General features: G+C 32.5%; 1 protein-coding gene across 1 annotated transcript in view; it reads right to left on the bottom strand.

The window, feature by feature from the left end:
- The window catches only part of LOC123706965 (acetylcholine receptor subunit alpha-like), a 70278-nt gene that overhangs the window by 12635 nt on the left and 34520 nt on the right, over nucleotides 1-23123 (bottom strand). Inside the window, exons 5-7 of the mRNA XM_045656656.1 lie at nucleotides 12302-12470; nucleotides 10077-10213; nucleotides 4727-4873 (exon numbers count right to left, since the gene is read on the bottom strand). Of these exons, the coding sequence (XP_045512612.1) occupies nucleotides 4727-4873; nucleotides 10077-10213; nucleotides 12302-12470 (453 nt within the window). The remainder of the gene's footprint in view (nucleotides 1-4726; nucleotides 4874-10076; nucleotides 10214-12301; nucleotides 12471-23123) is intronic.

Raw genomic sequence — 23123 nt, 5'->3', positions numbered from 1 at the left:
CATGAACAATGGCAAATGGGTAACAAATAGGAAAGGGCAACCAGGAAAAAGAAAAGGAAGTCACCCTGTGGTACGGTGGACTGGCGAGCATAAGTTGGCGGAGAAGATTGGGAGAAGAATGCTCAAGACAGGAAGAGGTGGAGCCAATTCGAGGAGGCCTATACTATTTAAGAGATCCTAGATATACATAAGTTATTTATTTAAGTGTGGGTACATTTTGTAAATGTTTCAAGGAATAATTGAGGATTTATTATTATGAATATAAAACATTATAAACACAACAACCGTTTAACGGTAGCAGCTTGTGTATGCTACATAATTTCTAACCTATTATTTTTATGTTGATCGTTATTTAAAAATATGCAAAGGGCTACCCTCGCAAGTCGATAATATATTTATGCTTATCCACGCATCGACGCCTTAAACAAAATAAACGACACTATGCCATGGCCACGAGTTATTTCTGTTCAATATTAAGGCTTATTCGTTCAACGTGCTGATGAAAATATTTTATCGTTATCTAAAATAGGTCACTCACATATCAAGTTGACCTAATAGAAGAATACCATGTTGGTTTTAAGAACAACAAAACAAATTTCTGGTCACCGATTTCAAGAAAATTTATACATATACATTTATATATATATATCTCTCTCAGTCTTTTGTAACTGTAGTAATTGAAACTGGTCTATACGCTAAATGAATCTATCAATTTGTTTATTTATTTATAAGTTCTTTAACTGTGTGGACGTATATACAAGAAAATATGACTTCACACATTTTAAACACATCCACATACACATCAATAAGAACATAAGCAAGCTAGAATGGGAAAATATCAAACAAGCAACGACAAAATAATAACTAAAAAATTAATAAAAATAACTAAAACTAAATTAAAACTTAAGCCTCATTAAGAGCATATACGAAGTTACGGTAAGTTGGAAGACTGTTGTAAAATATATCAATATTTTCATTATTGTTAGTTATTAGTTGTAAAAGAGACATAGCCTATTCACTGGAACATTAAAAAGGAAAATTTTGTAAGAAGGAGTATAGTATATATATAGTATATAGTGAGCAATTTTGGTTTCGGTGTGCGAGTCTCATCCCTGAGGTTGTAGGTTCGATCCCCGGCACCAATAGACTTTATTTCTGTGTGCGCATTTAAAATTCACTCGAACGGTGAAGGAAAACATCGTGAGGAAACCTTAGAGCCAAAAAGTCGAGGGTGTGCGTCAGGCAAAGAAGGCTGACCTACTTGCCTTTTAGATTAACAAATGATCATGAAACAGATACAGACATCTGAGACCCAGACCTAAAAAGGTTGTAGCGCCATTGATTTTAAATTAGAGTTAAATATTATACAAATAAACTAGATCAATAAAGCCACATCGGAGTTTTAGAGTATCTAACTTAAAATAGTCCAAATTTTCGATAGCATCTTTATAGTACGATTTGTCTTTAGCTTCCGATTAGGCTTCAGTTTCGTCGATTACCTACCCCTTTATCAGCGTAAAATTACTTTCCGGCGAACATTTTCTTGTCCAAATCTGTTGTGAATAGATCACAGGGTCACTAAGCTTAGTTTTCCCCTTGCTAATTAACATTAGACTATTTTAGTCCAAACTTAAAATCCTTGTCACCAACTTCACTTCGTAATGAATAAGAGAAACAATGTTAAATTTAAATTAAAAATCATTTTATAATTCAAACAAGTATAAAATATGCATAACAATAGATTATATTAAACAGACATCCCGTTTTCGTATAAAAATGAATGTGTAGCGTTGTAACGTTTTGCGCGCAATATAATCGTTATGTACGTAATTAGTCTTAATAACTAAAGGTGTTTTTCTTAAATCTGAGGCCCTGGTGGACAAAAAAACTAATTATGCATCACAATAGATTATATTAAACAGACATCCCGTAATCGAATAAAAATTAATGTGTAGCGTTGTAACGTTTTGTGCGCAATATAATCGTTATGTACGTAATTAGTCTTAATAATTAAAGGTGTTTTTCTTAAATCTGAGGCCCTGGTGGACAAAAAAACTAATTATGCATCACAATAGATTATATTAAACAGACATCCCGTAATCGAATAAAAATTAATGTGTAGCGTTGTAACGTTTTGCGCGCAATATAATCGTTATGTACGTAATTAGTCTTAATAACTAAAGGTGTTTTTCTTAAATCTGAGGCCCTGGTGGACAAAAAAACTAATTATGCATCACAATAGATTATATTAAACAGACATCCCGTAATCGAATAAAAATTAATGTGTAGCGTTGTAACGTTTTGTGCGCAATATAATCGTTATGTACGTAATTAGTCTTAATAATTAAAGGTGTTTTTCTTAAATCTGAGGCCCTGGTGGACAAAAAAACTAATTATGCATCACAATAGATTATATTAAACAGACATCCCGTAATCGAATAAAAATTAATGTGTAGCGTTGTAACGTTTTGTGCGCCATATAATCGTTATGTACGTAATTAGTCTTAATAATTAAAGGTGTTTTTCTTAAATCTGAGGCCCTGGTGGACAAAAAAACTAATTATGCATAACAATAGATTATATTAAACAGACATCCCGTTTTCGTATAAAAATTAATGTGTAGCGTTGTAACGTTTTGCGCGCAATATAATCGTTATGTACGTAATTAGTCTTAATAATTAAAGGTGTTTTTCTTACTCTGAGGCCCGGGTGGACAAAAAAACTGTGCCCAGTTTGTGTTTCAATTTCAATTCATCACAAAGTTGTAAACTTCTTTTCGTTCTGATTAGGTATACAATAAAAAAACAATCGATATTATATCTATATTTCGGCTTTGACCAAATTTTGATACAGTACTAAATTACAATGTCAACGTCGGGCTTCAATGGATTCATTATTTTCAGACATCAAATGAATTAATCGACATATACACTACAGCTAGTGTTGCTTACCCTAATCGATCGCAAACTCTATAAGTCTACAGTCTCTTCACAACAGAGGTATAATTGACAGGAACTTCACAGATTAATCTTATCTAACTTGATAAAGTAATATAAAATTTAATTTGTCTCTATACTTTGGATATGTCGAGGAAAATGTATTACGAGCGTAGCGTCAGGATACATTCAAGGAATTTGTTATCAAAATACCTTAAAACTTCGAATAAGGGTAGCATTTTTCAAAGAATTTTATTGCTTACATTATGTGTCGGGTTAATGTTGTCCAACGCAATATATATATGCAAATTTGTTGTAATATATGTATTCAGTAAGCAAATTTTCATCACATCGTAAAACCTTTGTGGAAAGCGCCTGTTTCTCGGAGAGTTTAAGTTCAAATTTTAGCAACAATTTTTTTATAAAACCTTGAAACAGAAGATACATACAACTGACGTCCGTAACTGTAGTGGATACTGAAAAAATCGATTGTTTATTTTAAACCAGCGATACAATGGGTGTGAGCATATTTTGTCACAATTTGGCATTCATCGGAGTCAAGACACCCATATAAGCGGGCGCGTTGCCGGCCTTTGAGGGAGGAGGATTAGCCCGGTCATGTCAATACCCCGTAAAACAATACTTATTACAAATCAGACCTATAGCATATATAACTTATATTCTTTATGTCAGTAACATTTTTGGTGTATTCAAAAGTAGTTATTTTCAAACGTAAAATACTTAAACACTTACACAAACGTTCCACAAACAATGTTCACGAAGTTATAATTGATTTACACTTGTTTGTGAAATTGAATAACTATACAGATTTTAATTACATTATTGTTTGTTGGTTTGGCAACGAGTTTTGATTTGGTAATTGGCTTTATCATAGTTAAATACAATATCGCTGAAAGATAGGCATAATATGATGTTGATACGCACTATATGTTTTATTTCTGCGGCGGAAAAACATTCTAGAGTTTTCATAAAAAATATATTTAGCCATATTGGTACACAAACGTTGATATTAAAGAAAAAATGGAAGGTTTAAATTTACATTTATGTACAACTACAAAGGCGTAGAGGCGAGAAGAAATTGCCGCCACCCTTTTTAATAGCCAAGTTCTTATTTTACAAGGCATCATACTTACCGTTGAGCAACATCCTTCGCCTGATTTTGCTGACAAGAAAAACAAAGGCAAGACGCACGCACTAACATAATAGTGTGTTCTCAGTTGTAGTCAGAAAAAACAATCATTAAACTATTCTTTATCTCATTCTGTTAAATCAAGTTCACGCTGCGGTGTAAATAAGATTTAGAGAACTGTTATTTAAAGACTGATAAATCAATTGACTGCCCAATATTCTTAATTTTACTTTAACTGCTTATGAACGTCAAATAATTGCAATAACTTTATACATTAACTGCCAGTTTTCAAGCCAGACGTTTAACCTCAATCTGATAGAGTTAGATTCAAAGAGCCCTTTAAATTATACTTAGAAAACTAAACTTGATATCTTAAAAGGTGTTTTTGGACGACTTAAAACGTAAATACTTAGCTCCATTAATTTAAGATAGATGTAATATTTCTCTTTCTCTTTTCTTCTCTTTGTTGTTGTAGTTTTTTAGTCTCAATTTGGTATCAATTGTATTTTTTAAAACTATTTATTTTAGTGTTACACTACCGGTACAAACCCTTTTAAAGTGGTTTTCTTACGGTTTCTATACTTTTAGTTTATATATATAGAAAATTAAATAAAATAAAAAAAGTAATTATATTTATTACCTGGTAGTATCGAACTTGTACTGAGGACGCTTCATGAAGAGCAGTCTTGGAAGGATGTGTATGAACACTCGTTTCACCCACGGCGCCATTCGGTGAGTTTGTGGCGACCGGAAGTGGACATTCAGCACAACCACAGTTACACATATACTGAAACAATGATTATATATATCGGGTAAATATATATTAGATACAAAATTTAGCTGTAACTGTACCAATTTTAATATATATGACGTCCTTGAATGCAAAACTGGAATCCAGACTGTGATTTTTATTCCTATGTACGCACCTGCTTGTAAGGTTGTAAAACATTGTGGAACCGGATTGTCCTTTCTTAAGGTTCAGAGTCTTAACACTAAGTACGACTGCTGTATTGTGATTCAACACATTTTGACCTAACTGATATTTAGACACAAACATGATGAATAGTTTACCTTTTTTTTACAATTTAACTTTTATTTACTAATGAATAAACTAAATTTAATTTTCAGAACATATTTATTTTGTGAGGAAGTTTTTTGCAGACAAACTCTAGGATATGTATGCGCTGAGTTTTAGCCAGTCTTAGTTCTCCTATATTTTACGGCCTGAAAAACAAAGAACGGGGATATAAATATACCATAAATGTTTATAATTTACGTACGTGCTTAATATATTTTTATACTGTTGATCAAACAACTGTATGATAGCAAAAAATCCAAATTAACAGACGCATTTAATTGTCTAAGCCACAGCCAAGGACAAGGGTATGCTATATATGGAACTGCTCTTACGATACCGCCTTGTGGTTAATCAAGATATATGTGGTTAGAAGAGGGTGCAAGTAAGCAGTTGTTTTATTAATTAAATCCCTGAATACTAGCAAGGGAGGCAATGACCTTGAGTCCTTATTAAGTTTCCTCGCGACTTTGTGTTTGTAAAACTACGATTATTATGTATATTTTAATAAAAATGTTTATCTTATTCCTTGATAGGTCACACTTATATTAACGTAACACACTTATATTTTCTAACACAGTAAGTCAGTTTGTCAAACGTAAACTCAAACAAAATGCGCATGAAAATTACGCGTCAGCACTTACATCAAATCAAATCAAAATGTATGTTTTGTCACCTTAAGCGATTTTTAAATCATGTATTCTTTCAAACAACTCGAGACTTATTAGACAATAATTGAAGATGTCTGTTGTACGTTTCAACCCTATTAAATTTTTATAATAGATAAGAAATAATGACTCTTATTATTTACGTATTAGAGTAGTATGTAATCCATATATTACCTAAATGCAGAAACAATACGCCCTGTTTTTTATTTCTAGGTATTACGATGAAAACCACAAGTTTTCTTATACCTGACCTGTGTATGTCAGGTCAAGGGTATCGCTTCAATTAAAAGCAAAGCTGAACGACATATTGCAAGACACATTTTTTCTTATATTAAACCCTACTTGCTAAATAACTCCTTTTAGAGGCGGACTGTTTTATAAAAGGCCCAGGAGGCCCTACTCACGTTAAGGAGGCTAGACTCTGAATGCCAGACGGCTTAAGAATCATATATATACTATTATAGTTACGTTTTAGCTTCAATAGGTGCAACGCAATAAAATATTTAATTAGTAGGCGATTTTATTGCCTAAGCAAGCAGTAGCCAGGGAATCAAAGTTAACTACGTAAACAGCGATACGAAACTGAGTTAATTTCGATATCGGAGTTTCATTTTCTGATTTAATCTATTATCTGTGGTACCGATCATGATTCGACGGCACATCTTGATGTAATTTAGACATGGCTTGTTATTTATGTCAGTTCAAATTAATGTTTTCCTTAAATTGAAATATATATCGTAAATATAATCGTATCGTAGTTGTCAAAAGGCTCACAAATGCGTTGCCGTAACCACTAGTTTTTAATAATTACAATACAGAAGTTAATTAGTTTATTTACATAATAAATATATATATATACTTGTGAGCCTTTTTCTCGTTTACACCTTGTAATATTAAAAAAAATATATTTATTTATAAGAAATTTAATGATCATCGATTTTTTAGACCTACTGAAGTATATGTGATCAATAGGATTACTAAGCATATAATCTAACCTGTATTTATTTTATAATATTGTTTATATATTTATTTTGTATTCCTACAGCTGACAAAAATATATATAAAAACAAATAATTACACTAACAATATAGCCAAAGATGGAATACATAATATTTACAAAAAGGTTCAAACATTTACAATAGGGAAAAACAATAAAAACATATCTATACATTTAACCAAGTAATACCTTATTAACTGTGATGAGGGATGGTGTTATGGTGAAGGTATGTGTATGTGGGGTATGCTCATGATGCAGGTGATTTTGCGCTATGCATTCTTAATACGCATTATAACCATATTCCGCAATACCTTTAACAAATCAAGGCTATATTGGACGTTGTATGTAGGACGAATGAGACACCAGATTCTATACATTAATAAAGCCTAATCCTAATATGGCTCCAAAATCTATATTTCTGTAACAACTTAAAAAACAGAAAAATAAAGAAAATGTGGGAAAAATACAAATAAATCAAGAATGAATTATAAATAGAAATAACTTAACAAATAACACATAAATAGAACCAATCGAAAATCTAGTAATAAAATCGCTTAGCTTTTCCGCAATATTAAACATGTCAGGTTAAATCTGGCCAAATAGTTCAGGGTGCGTGAAATTCCAGCTGACAGCGCATCACGACTAACAGCATTGTGACCCTTCACTTGAGTACTCTTTGCTATATATTTTTTCCTTTTTTGTTCTTTTCCAAGCTTTTAGCTTTGTGACTGTGTTTGCTAATTTGGTAGCTTTAATAAAGAACTGTGAATATAGAAAAAGTATTTTATAGGCCTCGTGTTTTGTTTAAAAAAATAACAATATTACTCTTAAAGAATACGGTTACTGTGGTAATTTTTATAAATTTATTTTTACTAGTAATTAAAAAGGAAATAAATAAATACAATTTAAAGTAAGATTCCCTTTCTGTAAAGTAATGGATGGTCATCCATACTTTGTGTTTCGGGTTCATATTGTCAAATCAAATCTGCTATATTCTGTTATGGTTTTGGGACTTAAAGCAACAATAACAACATCAATATTCGTGGATAAATTAGTAATATCTTCTGTATCTTGATAATTTAATAATAATACCAGCCTTTATTTTAAACATATAAAAATGTGAATATATACACCAATAAATTGCCGATTAATTGTTTGATTGATCTGTTTAGCTCTATATGGCTCCGTTAAGCTAGAAACCGAGAAGAGTGGAAGCTCTGCTGAAGTGGCTTGCCGCCATAAAAAGGAAGTTATTTATTGACTGGTATATGTTGGAATATTTGATTATGATTATCCTTTTACCTTGTTAGTGAACGTTTGTCCACATATTTATTGGATAAGCTTTATTGAGATATGCAATGTGATGATTTTGTTCTTTTATAAAACAGGAGAAACCGGTTAGTAGGCTTAGGGTAAGGGATACCGACCCCATAGAAGACACTGCCTGCTCACTAGTGCGTAGCCGGCCGTTTAAGAATCGTACTCTTTTCTTAAAGGAATTAAGGACCCGCAAACTCCAAAAAAGTACATTTTTTGTTATAATTTTTTGAAGTAACGCAAATGGAAAAAATATATGGTGGAGAGTGAGTGTGAGTGGTGAGTTGAGTAGTTTATGTTTCCATTTTGAAAGATCGATACACGTTTGAAATAACTTCGCTCGATAGAAAAAAAATCCTAACATGACCATAACTAATTGTTATTACGGGCCGGCGCGCCTCAGTGCTCCAGCTCTCCACTGCGAACCGCAGTCCACCCCGAGACACTGACACAGCAATTCGTGCTGGGATAGGGCCCTAAAATTGATGCCAGTATTTTAAGTCGGTTTAATTTAAATTCAAGAGCAGTGTAGGCCTAGTGGCCTATCATTTCTAATGTCGTAAGCTCGATCCCCGTCTGCGCACCACTGGAATTTCATTCTATGTGCGCATTTAACATTCGCTCGAACGGTGCAGAAAAGCTTGCCATAAAATCAAAAACTCGACGGCGTGTGTCAGGCACAGGAGGCTGATCACACTTGCCTATCAGATTGACAAATCATCATGAAACATACAGAAATCTGAGGACCAGATCTAAAGGTTGTAGCCCCACTGATTTACTTTTTTCATTTAAATTACTGGGTTACGTAAAGGGTTATAAATGTATTCAAGGACAAAATTATTCGTCAAACCCCATCATTTTCACAATAATGGGATATCACAAACAGTTTGCATATTTTACAAAGAAACGTTTTGCCTAATGTCGTCTGTTTGAAAGTTACTCAATCAAATATCTTGTTTGAGGATTTTAATTTATATGCAAATTGCGGGTTGTAATCCGTGTAATTTGAGTTTCACGTATACTGTTCGCAGGATTGTACTTAAAATATAAATAAATAACAATTAAATACAATGATAAAACAATTTACGATGGAACGAGGAGGTAAAACAGATGTTGTCATGTCTTGGTGCTTTCAGACCTATCTAAGTTTAAATCAGATTTTAGTTCATAACGTCTATGTTTAAATTTTAATAAATGTGTATACGGGAATTGAGTGGCACGTTTTCTTTGATTGAGGTAGGGTTATTTACGTCACTTACATAAAAAAAAATATTTTTAAGCAAACCGGCAGGCTCTTCTCATCCTATTTTCAATATGAACAAGTTTTTATATGGCTCGCGAGTTCGTTGCCGGCCTTTAAAGAATTGGTACGCTCATTTCTTGAAAGACCCCAAGTCGAATAGGTTTGGAAATATTTCAGTGGGCAGCTGGTTTCACATAGTGAAAGAATTTCGTACTCTGCATCGACAACTCTTCTGAATACTCTCTACGATAAATGCGGTAGAGGATGCAGAGTGACTCCACAATAATTGTTCACATAATGAAATCGTTGAGTAATGATTAAGCGTGTGGTTTTCAGCCCTAAAGGTTCGTTCGAGGTTCGTCTCCCGGTCTTTCCGTTTACAATATAACTGTTTAATTATTAAAAGAAAATATAAAAAAAATATCTAAGTTTATTTAATTGTTAAATTATTAAGCGTTTTTTTATAATAATTTAAATTTACGTTTTTTTACTGGCCTACGCTAGATATGTTTCTTTAATATATTGTAAATAAATAGAGATGTCAGACATTTTGAATGCAATATTTAAAAAATACAGACCACTCAATTTTAATTTTATTCGTTACAAATATGCGGAAGTATAAATCTGTTCCGTTCATAATTTTAGTATTGTTTTAGTTTAGTAAAATTTGATTTTTAAAACTTTACTTACCTAATTGATACCAGGATCATAGCGAAGATGAGGTATTTTCCCAAAAGAGGTACCACCAGGGAAGTGGGAGGTATGATCTCCACAACCAGAAGGAAGAACACGTGGAGACTGATGAGTATTGATATTGATAACGTTACCTGCAGATAAAATATACATATACATAAAATATCTGTTGTTAATCATATTTGGAGAAATTAAACGTTTTTAGTATATATTTAAATAATTAGGATACTAATTATCTGTGAGACAGAGGAAACCGAAAGTGTTTATATATCATCTTTTTTCTAATGGCAGGCATCTTTCTAACATTTAACATACATCTTCAGAAGTCACATGTGCATTAAACAATCAAAAGCTTATATCAGTATATAAATCTGTATTTTCGATACATAATAAACTGTTCTAGAAAGTTAGCTAAGAACGCTTTAGGAAGAACTAATTTTTTTTGTTATGAAACTCATTGCCAATTTTCTTATGATGAAGAATGATATAACGTATTAACTGTAATGTTTTGTAACTGTTTATAAGCCGATTTTATTCAGTAATAGTAGACATATATATATTTTTACTTTTTTTATAGAACTGTCAGAAGGCTCAACTAGAGGCTCAACTACAACGCTCAATGCCAGAGGGCTCGCGAGAGCGTAGCTGGCCTTATAAGAATACGACCCTAAGTCGAATTGGTTTGATTGGCAGAAATAAACATAAAAAAACGCTTAGTTGTGGAACGGCGGATGTCGATGATATATCTTTATTTGTAAAACATAAACAACTACTGGACGAAACAAATGTTTGGCTTAAAATGTAATACATACATATCAGTAAGTAATAGGCTCAATGAAATATCATTTCGAAAATGTCAAGGCTATAGCCGAACGTTAACCTAAATAATAAATACGATTGTAATCGAAAAACAAAAATCAATTCGATAAGAAATCTAATTTACAGATCAAATATCTTTAGGCCCCGGTAGCTAAAAAGATAGAATCTCACATTCGCTCGGCAATAACATTAGCTGATCGCTCATCAGCTTACCGATATCTGGAGAAATTGCTATAATTTATCACTTCTGAGCTTAAAAGCATCTCATTATTGAAAACGACGCTTTTGTCATTAGGGACAAAGCAGAAGATCATTTTTATTTTACCGGAGTTTTCCCAGTGAAACTATTGTTAACACCTTTAACAGACGCTAAAGGGTTTTGTTTGAAAAATAATTATTTTGTTTTCGTGTTATAATGATTATGAATTCTTATATATTTCATAAGAAAATGTATACTATCAGTATAAATATATAATGACATATTTGTAATAAGCGTTTTTTTTAAATGATAGCAGTTACAACAACTTTTTTAAATAATTGGATGTCGTATCTTCTAGGGAACCACACCCACTTTGTGACGACGTGGAAGCTTATCCAGCTAGGAACAGGATTTTTTTGAAAAATTCAATTGTCGGATTTACAATATTTTTACTTATTCTTTATGTTAAATATGGGTTGCCATTCTCTAGTTTTAGCAAGACAAACGAACACCAACTTATTTACACAACTGTATTTAAGATTATTAAATCCATGAACTCCGAATATATAAAACACACGACAATAAACAAAAACCACAAAACTTATCCGCCTTTAGTTTTATTTTTGATCTAAATTATATATAAATTTTTTAAATAGGTTTCGATTTCGTTCTGTACTAAAATAAATTTCTAAACTTCATTAAGACTTAATTATGCTATTAAATTAAACATTAAATTGTAAAATGAACTTTCATTTCCTATTAAGCAATGAGACGCTAATATAGTTTAATTATTTACGTATTTTGTTTTAAGTTTCCATTCCAGGAATTCGAAGTGAATTTATTTTCTGAGGAATTTCTTCAAGATTGTCAGAAATGTTTGAGTACATGCTCTTCGTAAAATTTAAAGCAGTATAGCAGCATATTTACATCATCATGTTCTGGTCGTAATGTAAATTTCGGGGGAAATATAATAATATCTGTATTAAATGCAGGTATGCGTAGATGAGGGTAGAGTCAACTCTAAGCAGTTCTTTGATACCGTTACTTACTTCATTAAAAAAGTTCACAATAGATTCTAAAAGCTTCCTTGAATCCATATATCGGGTTTTGAATTTCGTAATTGTTTTTTTTAATTCAAAATAATTATCATTAATCTAAAAATATAATATTAACTTAAATTAAATAGTAATTCATGTGTACATACCTTTTCTCCACTATCTGAAGGCAGGTAAAAAGTGAGCACGGTTAAAAATGAGATGCCCATGCATGGTATGATGATGTTCACAGTGTAGAAGAGAGTCTTTCGCCTCATGGTGATGTTGAAGGTGATGTCCAGGTAGGGCTCGTCACAGCAGGTGTAGAACTTTTCGTTTCTGTATCATTTTTTTATATATAAGAAAATATTTTCTTTCTAAAGTATAGTTATAATATTAATCAGTTCAAGCAAAGCGAAAATGTATGAAGTAAAATTATATTAGATTATAGAAAGATAACATTACATTACAACATATCATCTGTATCAAACAGATATATTGATTATTTATATAAAAACATTTCTGTCCTATTGGAAACTTATCTTACAAAAATCATTTATATCTGGCCTGCGAACTGGGAGCTGCACTGAAAAATATACATTTCCTAATAAGAAAAAAAGAAAAAATTGTGTATTTTATTATAAATAAGTAAAGCTCTAAAAAGATATAAGCTTTTAAGCGTTTTTAAAGGTTGTTCTTGCCGCGCCCATCACTATGTGGAACCAGCTGCCCATGGCATTGATAGTGTGTGGCGGTATCACTTAACATCAGGCGAGTTTAGCTTAGGTTGTTCTAATAAGGAAGCTTTTCTATTTGACTAAATGATAGGCATTCTTTGATTGACCACCCAGATGTTGACAGGTCACGGTGGATTCCTGTCGTATCTTTAAAGGTTCAGGGTTAGACAAAGTGCTACCTGTCCTTATAGCAATACAGCTGAAGAGACGGTGTTACATGTTCTGACCGACTGTTCAATATATGGATACGACAGGTATAACACTAAACAAACCATAGGAATAAAAGTAACACGGACAAATTTAAAGGAAATAATGTCCAACATTGAGTTAACAGGCATCTTTTTAGAATTTAAATTTTCGCTGTAAAGGTCATACAAAAAATGTTGAAAGAAATAGGTAGTAGTGTTTAATCATCCGTGTTAACAATGCCTGTTACGTAAGTACCTCCGAAGACTTGGTCGGGGAATTATCTAGAAAACATTAAAAAAACCTCGTTCTCTTCCACAGTTCTACTGTAGCTGAATACAATTTTCTGTAGTATTTTGAAAGTAAGCGAAAATTTACTTAGCGGAATATTAAAGTAATTATTATGATAGTACCATTTGATCTTTTGGTTAGAGGTCAAATGTAAATTAAAATAATACTATAGAATAAGTGAAGTTGGGCGTATAGAATGAAAAATATTTTGCCGCAATGGCTTCTATGTTGGTTGTCTGTCTTCATCTGTGTCCGTACTAAGACGGTTTACAAAAAATCGTAGTTGCAAACTTTGTTACCAACACATGCTGAAATTTTTTGAACATGCAATAAGCAGAGACCCAGAAAGTTCAGAGTCCAGAGCGGAGCAGACTTCGAATCCGATGTTCGACTCACTGCAAAGATGAAGTAAAGGCCACTACGGGTGTTCCTATCAACCAGGAGCAAAAGCTTGCCGAGGACTGGGAAAAGACCTTCAGGAATGAAGGATGCGACGGAAGAACTTTCGTAGTATTGAGTAAGAAAGACCTCAAACGCTCAGTTGTGGAACCAGGTCGAGGTGATTTGGGTGAAATTTCGTATACTGCCTCGACGTCCGATGATGAAACTCAGCTGCATTTATTAATCCGAACAACTCTTCTGAACACTCTTCATACTGATGCATATCATAAAAGTGGTAAAGTTCCAATTAACGTACGTATATTTTTATGGTCGTTTAGAAACCGTAGAACTCTAAGAAAATTGTTAAATCGATGTATGAAAAACAAAGCTAAAACTGCTTCGGCACATAAAAAGAAAACGTACACGGACATTACGTGTGACAAATGTCCCGCATAAAAATGAATACGAGAGCTAAAATATGAGGTGTGTGAGGTGTTCATGTGTTTATAGAAAATTAAATTTCTTTTATAGTTGGCAAAAGAACTACGAAATTGTGGGATAAATGTATGATTTATGAGCTTAGTTCAGCGATTCTCGCGTACGTCAGTCCAAATCCAAGTTGTAAGTTTTTAATGGAATTTCGCTGTTGCCCTGAAGCGCCTTGACAGGCTATTTCAGCGGGAGTAGCTCAACCGGAAATGGGCTTTTTCCCACGAGTAGCACAACATCTTCTGCGATCGCCTGAAGGCCAGGACGAGAGCTTATTGAAGTGAGCAAAATACGAAGTAAGGAACCTCACCCTTTTTACCCTAATTTGAGTTGTGTCGCGCGGGTGGCTTTTAAAGTAATCGTTAACTTACGTGATGGGATCCGAATCCGTTAAAATGTGTCGGGATCGAATACGGGTATTTTTGTCTGGAAGGCTCTAAACTAATGTATTTTCTGTCTAAAGACTAACTGAATTTTTCAAAGATGATATGTTTTCGTGCTCTCCAGTTTTACAGCGCCTTTTCAAATTGTTTTTGTAATTGTTTTGTCTTCTATGTATGTACTATTGTTATATTATTGTTTTCTTTTGTCCAATTTAAGGTGACTTCTATAATTATAACTTGTACATATATATTATTACATATCTTTATTTGAAATATGTCTGTCATATTTACTTATTGATAAATAAATAAGCTCTTACGATGAAGATTGCAATTTAACACTATAGGCATGTTTTAAATCTAAAACCGACTTTCAGGTGGTTGCATATCAACGAATGTTACTCGAAAAATATAAATCTAATTGCAAAGCTTTTATATAGTATGTTTTATCTGCAGCATTTATTAACTATGTTCAGATTAATAATTATAAATAATTTTTAAATACACATGTGAGTTTACAGTTTACATTGAATAGTTATCGATATCGGTAGGTCATAATGCAAGGTGTACAGAAAAAGACGGAAAATCGAAGCCACCCGCTAGATCCCCGCCAGAAAAATAAATGTTTAAGTCAAATGGTAAGTTCAGGTTAAATAATAATATTATATATTACGTAGACTAAACGTATACTAACACAACTAACACCTATCTGATAATTCTTATAGTATGGAATTGAAAGTGGCTTTATTATTATTAACTGTTTACCTTAGCTCAGGATCGATGCATGATCCTGGTACACGGCATCTTATATTATCACACTCAAAGAAATAACTGCCTAAATTAAATAATACTAAAATAATTCTAATAAAAACGTTCGTCAACAATTAATTAAATATTTCGTGACTTTCAGTAATGTCTATTATTAAATAAAATGTAATTATTAACATTGAATTAAAAGGCTCTACAGACAGATTATTTTCCTGGAATCCGCAACAATGTAATTTATATGTCCTTGACAGGCGTCCAAAAAGAAAAGGCGAACAATGGAACGAAACGCTTTTGGCCAAGTGGAGGCGATATCAATGTAAAATCTGTGTCGATTTATAAAGACAAGGCCGGCTTACGAAGCTTACGCCAACTACAGCGTCGGTAAGTAAAATATTTCGTAGCCAATAATATTTTGAATCACATAAATATAGATGAAATTATTTAATATATTAAGTTTGACAATTTTAATTAAATAAAAATATCTATTAGTTGGAGAGTGGGTTTCAGTCTAAAGGGGTTTTATAGTACGAGATCCACCTGCCAGATTAGTGCGTTCATCGGGTATAAGCGAAAAACAAAAGTTATGTATATTTATAATTACGAGAATATATATCTACCAAGTTGCCAATTAAAAGTTGACAGTTAAATTGATTATTGGGAACAATTTCGTTCACTTGTTTTTTTAAATAAAATATGGTCTATATCACGGCAATTTAAATAAAGAAAAAAATCACGGTTGGCTGTTGGCGTGAATATGTTTTTGAAGTTAAGAATACTACGCACTCGGCCGATAAACCTGCCTATATATGCATATATGAAAAAAATATGTAACATCCTAGAAGTTCTGTCGTTAAACAACTCCTAATATGGAAATTGTATTCGTTTTTACAATAAACTCCCAAGCGCAATCTAAATTAATAAATAAAGCTTTGACTATTATTTAAATGATTGATTTGCTCCAGTTAAAACAAATTGTATGACACAAAACTTGGCGATTAAAAAGATTGGCGGAAAGTTTCTTGCCAGTTCTTCTTACCCGCTTAACGCCCTAAACTTGCGAACTGATAGTTAATGTAAATTTTGAATCAATTTAATCTTTACTCTGTTAACGGTCATATGTGTATTTGGTTTCCTATATTAATAAAGTTATTTTGAGTTAAACAAATTCCTACAAAGACGCACGCTTCTTGTAATGCACGACATGAAACTGTAATAGTTAAAATATGATCTTTTATACATTATAATAACGTCATAATCAAAACGACAAAATAAGTTTTGGCCATTAAACTAAGTTTTAATGTTGAATCTGCAGTGTGTAAACAAAATGAATAACAGAATACTCATGAAATGACGTACATATTACGTCCACGATGTTTGAGACAGTTTATTATTGTTATACAACCTATATGCCAGCTTGTAAATCAACTGCTTTGACAGGATAAATCCATGTCTTGACAAATCTATTTTTTTATTTGTACCCACATAATCACACTTATGTTAAATACTTATGCCACATACATGCTTCACTGTCTGACAGCTTCCAGTAATGAGGAGGCACCAAAAGAAGACGAATACCACGTATAAGAAGACAGTTAGCCAGTAGACATAGTTGCAAAACATGGGTTCAATCTCCCGTTGTGCATGAAAATTTCGTTCCATGTCTGTCATTAAGACTTCCTTGTACTATGAATGTAAACACTGTAAGTATACTAGCATAAATACAAATATTCAGGATATTTGGCAGGCACAATAGGCATACTAAAATCAAAACAAAGATACGTGTATTTTTACAAAACAGACACGTAAAAAAGTTAATATAAAAAATCAATAAAAGTGAAATAATATATATTTGTGTATGTGCTGTCAAATGGGGTTAATAGCGGCCACCTGCGTTTTCAGAAATTTCCATTGATCGTATTGTAAGCCTCACATCAAGTTCCTATTTTATATCTAATGTATATTGTTTCGTTGTAGTGGTGAAGTCCAGCATACTGAAGCATAATTCCCAGCAAACACTGTTTTGCGCAGAACATCTTAGCTCTTAAAAAGATAAACGAAATTTATCTCACACAATATGTATACTTTACTATGTTTATGTGAATCAAAATTAAACATTACGACTGTTGGAAAATGAGAAACAGGTTGGTAATTCTTATTGTTTCCGATTTCGTAAGGTAAAATTCGTTTTAAGTCTTTGGGAAGCTGTTTATGAATTCGCAAAGCTTTCATCTTTTGTATTCTTTGATTGTCATAATGTTGGCCTTTTTCAGTTGGGGCTTTTCACTTCCGTTATATAAATGTTTAATTAATCTACAGTTTTCTCTTAATATTTCTGAGATGCTGCAAGAAGGGAGATAGAAGTTCAAACGAATGTATCACAATTTTGAAGTCGTAACTAAAAACGCAGCTTTTTTTGTTATGGTCGGCTTCCAACCCAAAGCTGCCTTTAGGCCCTGGATCTGCCAGGCCCTGACTAGGCCCTCAGTCAAGTCTCGCAATCCCATGTGAGAAAGCATGCTTTTTATAATATACTATCTATATAAGTTCACGTAATATTCAATACATAAGGACGCGTGTGCAAAAAAACGATTCGATCGTAATGTAATACGAAAGAAATGGCCGAAAGCCTTCGTCAAGGCTTACCCTCGTGATTCGAATATTTACTTTTTGTGCCAAATTCGATCATTATTGTATTATACGTAATTGAAAGGAATCGTGTCTGAATTAATGGCGAACGTTTTTGTGTTGAGATGACACGAAATAGAGCATTTTTCGGTTGTTACCTAACGCTTGATGTGGTTTAGTTACATTTTCATAGATCAACTGTGTGTTCAACACGAAAAAACTGTAATTATAAATAAAATCCAATTGTCTAGTGAATTTATTGCAAGTCTTCCATAAAATTGTTAGGAAGATGGGTGGACTGAAATGTTTCTCGATTTTTTCACCAGTTAGAGACGTTTTCAGTAAGCTGAAATGTTGCATCAGGCTGTTTCACGGGAGGCTGTATGACATATTAGAAAATACTAAATTGCAAATGCTACCCTCGTTTTCAGGTGTCTCAGGTCTTTCAGGTTTTCAGGTGTCATTATTTCAGACAGTTTCAGAACATCTGTAGTCGAGTAGTACAGTTTTCGGGAAACCCGTTTTCATACGTTCAAGTCTCGACGTTCGTTTCAGGAATATTCTAGACCGAATTTTCTAGGTTTGGGCCAAGGATGAAATAATACGCGAGAGAGAGGGAAGATTGGAACCTTCTCGAAACGAGACTGAATACTGTAGAACGCCAAGGACTCTAGAAGGACAAGGACAAGAGATAAAGTGTGAATATAGGGACCGTTGGTGTGTGTAATTAATGCATTTCTGCGCGTAGTTTCCGGATTTTTTTAGTGTAATCAAATTCCTCGTTAAACTTAAACCCTTGAAGAGATCTACGGCATTTTCTATGCGATCTCCTAGCTCGTAACAATATGTATCTAGATACATATCTAGAATACTAGTATTGTATTTTGTTAACATAGCTTTTACACATTAAGAAGACTTAACTTAAAAAGTTTAAACGGATTCAAGCTATGTATTATTACTATAAACTTATAATTAGTTATATAATTTTAATTTATAATTTTTACAACGTTTCGCGTGCTTTACAGCGTGCTTAATAGCGTTTCTTAATATGTATCTAATCAATCCAAACATTACCAACTAGAAAACCCTGGTTTTATATTTATGTTTCAGGCTCTTGGCTTGGACAAGGGTTCAGTTTTTTTTATTAACAGCCCATGCATGGCCAAATACTAACTGATAACATAAAACTAAAATAAAATACAATTAAGTTATTTTACAAAATTGACAGTGAACCTCTTGCTATCCTCTAACATATCAAGTATATTTTTAAATCATAGTATATTACCCACATACGCTTCAAAATAGTTGACGGTAAAACCATCATACTTATGTAATTAGTTAGTAACAGAGTTTAATCTTATTTCATTTAGTAACCAGTGTTACTTGAGGAATACTAAATAAAAATAAATATTTTTTTAAAACTTATACTAACACAACTAATACTAATATTAAGGAATGTAAACTAACCACTTGTTGTATGGATTAATTAATAAAGCTTTAATAATAATAAAATAGCAGTTTATTATTTCTAATGTAATGTGCATGTTTTTCTACACATTATATTCGTTTTTAGATTTACATGTTTATTTATATATTAATAAGTAATTATGTATTGTAACTCTGAATACACAAACAAGAAACTTTATAATGGCAATATTACGAAGGAACCGGATATAGATGTTTGTTTGTGAGAGTTACGAGATACTGTAGTAAACGAGATTTACTCGATTTACGTGCTATGGCTTATAACTATCTATTTCATAGATCTATTTCATGTAGGGTGACTATATCACATCACAATGTTTGTCTATTCGTTCCTGGCAAACAAATTTAACTTTAAGCAAATTTCTTTAAAATCTTTTTCAGCTCTCTCCCACTTTATTTTCCATTTAATTTCTCTTCTCCGTTGTAGGGTAAATTTAGACAAATTCTCTTTTTTTACAACTGGGATATTTAGGTTAAAGTCTTTAAATTGGTTTACAATACATGGTACATTTATGAATGGTGATATTTAAAAAAAAGTAGTTACCAAGAGAGTAGAGTAAAGATATACTCGTATAACATATAAACTCCTGTTTATACTAAGTATAAGTATTTCTTAGCATATTACAAGTAACAGCTGCGCTATGATTTGCATTTTCAAACTTTTGATTTAATTTAACAGAAGCTGAAGATATGCTGAGTCACTGTGGAACAGCGATGAGGGGTAATCTATTAGAGAATTGATTCATTCCTAGTAGGTAAAAAAAAACCTATTAGTAAGGAGTGAGTATGCAAAACTGACAGATGTTTTGCCACAATCCCTCATGATGTAAGGTAAGATGTGGCCTATAGGAGTGGCACGCCTGACCAGGAGATGCCTATTCAACTGGCGTTTAAATTAACCAAGTGATAGTGGGTAGGTAGGTATATGATTTATACGATTCAGGCTTTAATAATATATAGGGATTTCATAACCAAAAGAATGCACCGAACGACGCCATTATAACAATTATCAAGAATCGTAATTATTATATTGTTTACATTATTACACGTTGAAATAAAACAACTCTGAGAGATTAGATCTCGGATTGCTCTTGGTTTAGCCATTTAGTAACTATGTTTCTTTAGAAATCAAAATAATTTGTGTAACATTCCCGCAACATTTATTCTGGAACAAGGTTCCATTGCACATACACAATTTAATATCAAGTTAAAAATCCTTAGTTAAATTAAAGTATAGCCACCCTATGCTCAGTATTGAGACGATACAAACACACTATCCAATTTGTGTTCACTTAACGTTAGGGCTTAGTGTGCGGTCAAACAACCGGCCCTAATTCTTACCGACATAATGGACACCCAAAATAAAGGTTAAAATCTGTTCGATTTTTGGGACTATTTATTCATAAACGTATAAAATAAAATTAATATCGGCGTAATATCTAGTTCACATAATATATCTTTGAAATTTTATTTTATTACAAATCCAGCAAAAATAAAATGTAGTAAGTACTAGGATAAAATATATACAATATTTACTTAGACAATACGCACAGACTACGCTAGAAAACACAAAATATTCATTAATCATAAGTACGCACCACGTAGACATTATTCAAAGAAGAGGGAATGACAATCACAAAAACTATAGTTTTCTTTAATACAAGATAAAATATTATTAAAATATTATTTTTTCAAGTTTGTATTACATTTCAAAAAACAAAATGAATTTTGAATGCCCTCACGTGTCCGAATATTGTTCATATCCATTTTGACATTTTGTCTTTTGACAAGTCGTTGATTTCCCCTTCATACAATCAAGTGTTACACTCAACGCCATTTTTATAGATCCTAAGGCAATAGGAACAGCTCCTAGTTAGGTTTTTTTATGAGTCAGACTTTGAATAAAGTGTTAACGACCATTAAGAGAATCTTAAACTTTCGGTTTGATTATGGTAACTGTTAGTGAAAGGGATGATGACCACGCCACTGTTTAAACTAAACAAATTTTTACTATTTAGAAAAATTAGTCTTTGTTGTCTAAAGTAATTTTTTTTATTACTTTTGAATATGTAATATACTGGTAAGTGAGGCCACAGCACAGCTTCAAACTTACGATCTTATATTAAGAATAGCTTAATCTATAAGATAAGAAGGTTTATGCAAGAGGTTGTTGTCAATTTAATTACTTTTAAAGTTAAATCGTTGGATTAATCCAGCCGGGTCAAATATTTATCTTATTCTGCGATCAAACGACTCAGAAAGTTAAAATTAATCCCTATTTTCAGTCTACGTTAACTTAATAATATACAAATCTTCGTCCGAAGAAGAAAGTTAAGAAAAACTGGGAAGAAAATTGCGATGTTATTACCCTTTTAAATCTTTGGGGGATCTTAATTAATGACGCGATATAGACTACGTCTTTAACACATTTTTTTCATATCGTTTAATAAGTTGGTTTCCACATTGCGTAATTCAATTGTTCGTTTAGTTTCTTTGTTACTAAGAGGCCGTTCATATATTACACTAAGCACTATTTTCTTTGATTTTCTTATTAGGTAATTACGTCTACAGTAATTATTTACCTGAAAATGGGGGGGGGGGTAAATTGCAGAGAATCTGCTTACGTAATTCTTGAAGGGTCTCGAACACCTAAAGAAATTGAACTTTTAAATTACCGATGAAAAATTTGAACTTAAAGTATCAATAAACTCTAAAATTTCTCTAAGAACAAAGCTATCTTTAGTTTTGGTACTAGGCAATCCCACGGTTGCATCAACATGTAATTGAAATTACATGCTTTATCGATGCTGTAACAGTCACTATCGCTCTGAGAAGACTAATACAGAGGCCGGACTGATGTTATAATTGTTAAAACAAGATGTCTTATTGTTTTTAAGCAAGAAACAAAATCGAAGGAGAAAATGTGAAAAACGTAGGAATGAAATGTTGCCTATTACGTTCTACGTTTATTGGGAAAACTAATTTTGAATTAATTTGCGATTCAAAGCTTCAGTGCCTATACGGGTACACGGTTGAGATGAAAATTCATTCTTCGTAATACATTTACAACTGAACTCAGAGTGATGCATTAAATTATCTCTAACGTTTGACTTTTATTTCTAAAGAACCTTTATGTGCAAGATGGCGTCTCATTATATTTGATATTCTCCAATAAGATGTATGGAAAACTTTATTTATATATGCATTATCAGCTCAAACACAAAAAAAAACTTTATTCATGTAGTTAAATTGATTCTAACTTTACATTTACTAACAGTTCGCAAGTCAAGGGCGTAGAGAGGGCAAAAAGTAAAAGGCCATCAACGCACTCCCGAGTCATTTGGTAGTTTATCCACATCTGAGCGTCTTGTAAGGCAGTTTGTGCTGCGCAACATCGCTATGCGGAACCAGCTGCTCACTGTATTTTCAAACCAATTCGACTTAAGGTCCTTCAAGAAAAGAGCATACCAATTCTCAAAAGGCCGTCAACGCACTTTCGGCATTTAAAGTGTCCATGTGCGGTGAGTCTCCCGCTCGTCCCCCGTCTTATATGTTAAAAAATAGTACGAGCGTACATGGGCGGCATCAGCTGTTTCATTATTTAATGACTTAAATAACGCTTTAATAAATGACTTTGAGTGCCACAGTTC

This window comes from Pieris brassicae, chromosome 1 (genome assembly GCF_905147105.1).
Source record: "Pieris brassicae chromosome 1, ilPieBrab1.1, whole genome shotgun sequence".
Classification (NCBI taxonomy): domain Eukaryota; kingdom Metazoa; phylum Arthropoda; class Insecta; order Lepidoptera; family Pieridae; genus Pieris; species Pieris brassicae.
Note: the sequence above shows the minus strand (reverse complement) of the source record. Positions and strands in the feature narration are given on the sequence as shown.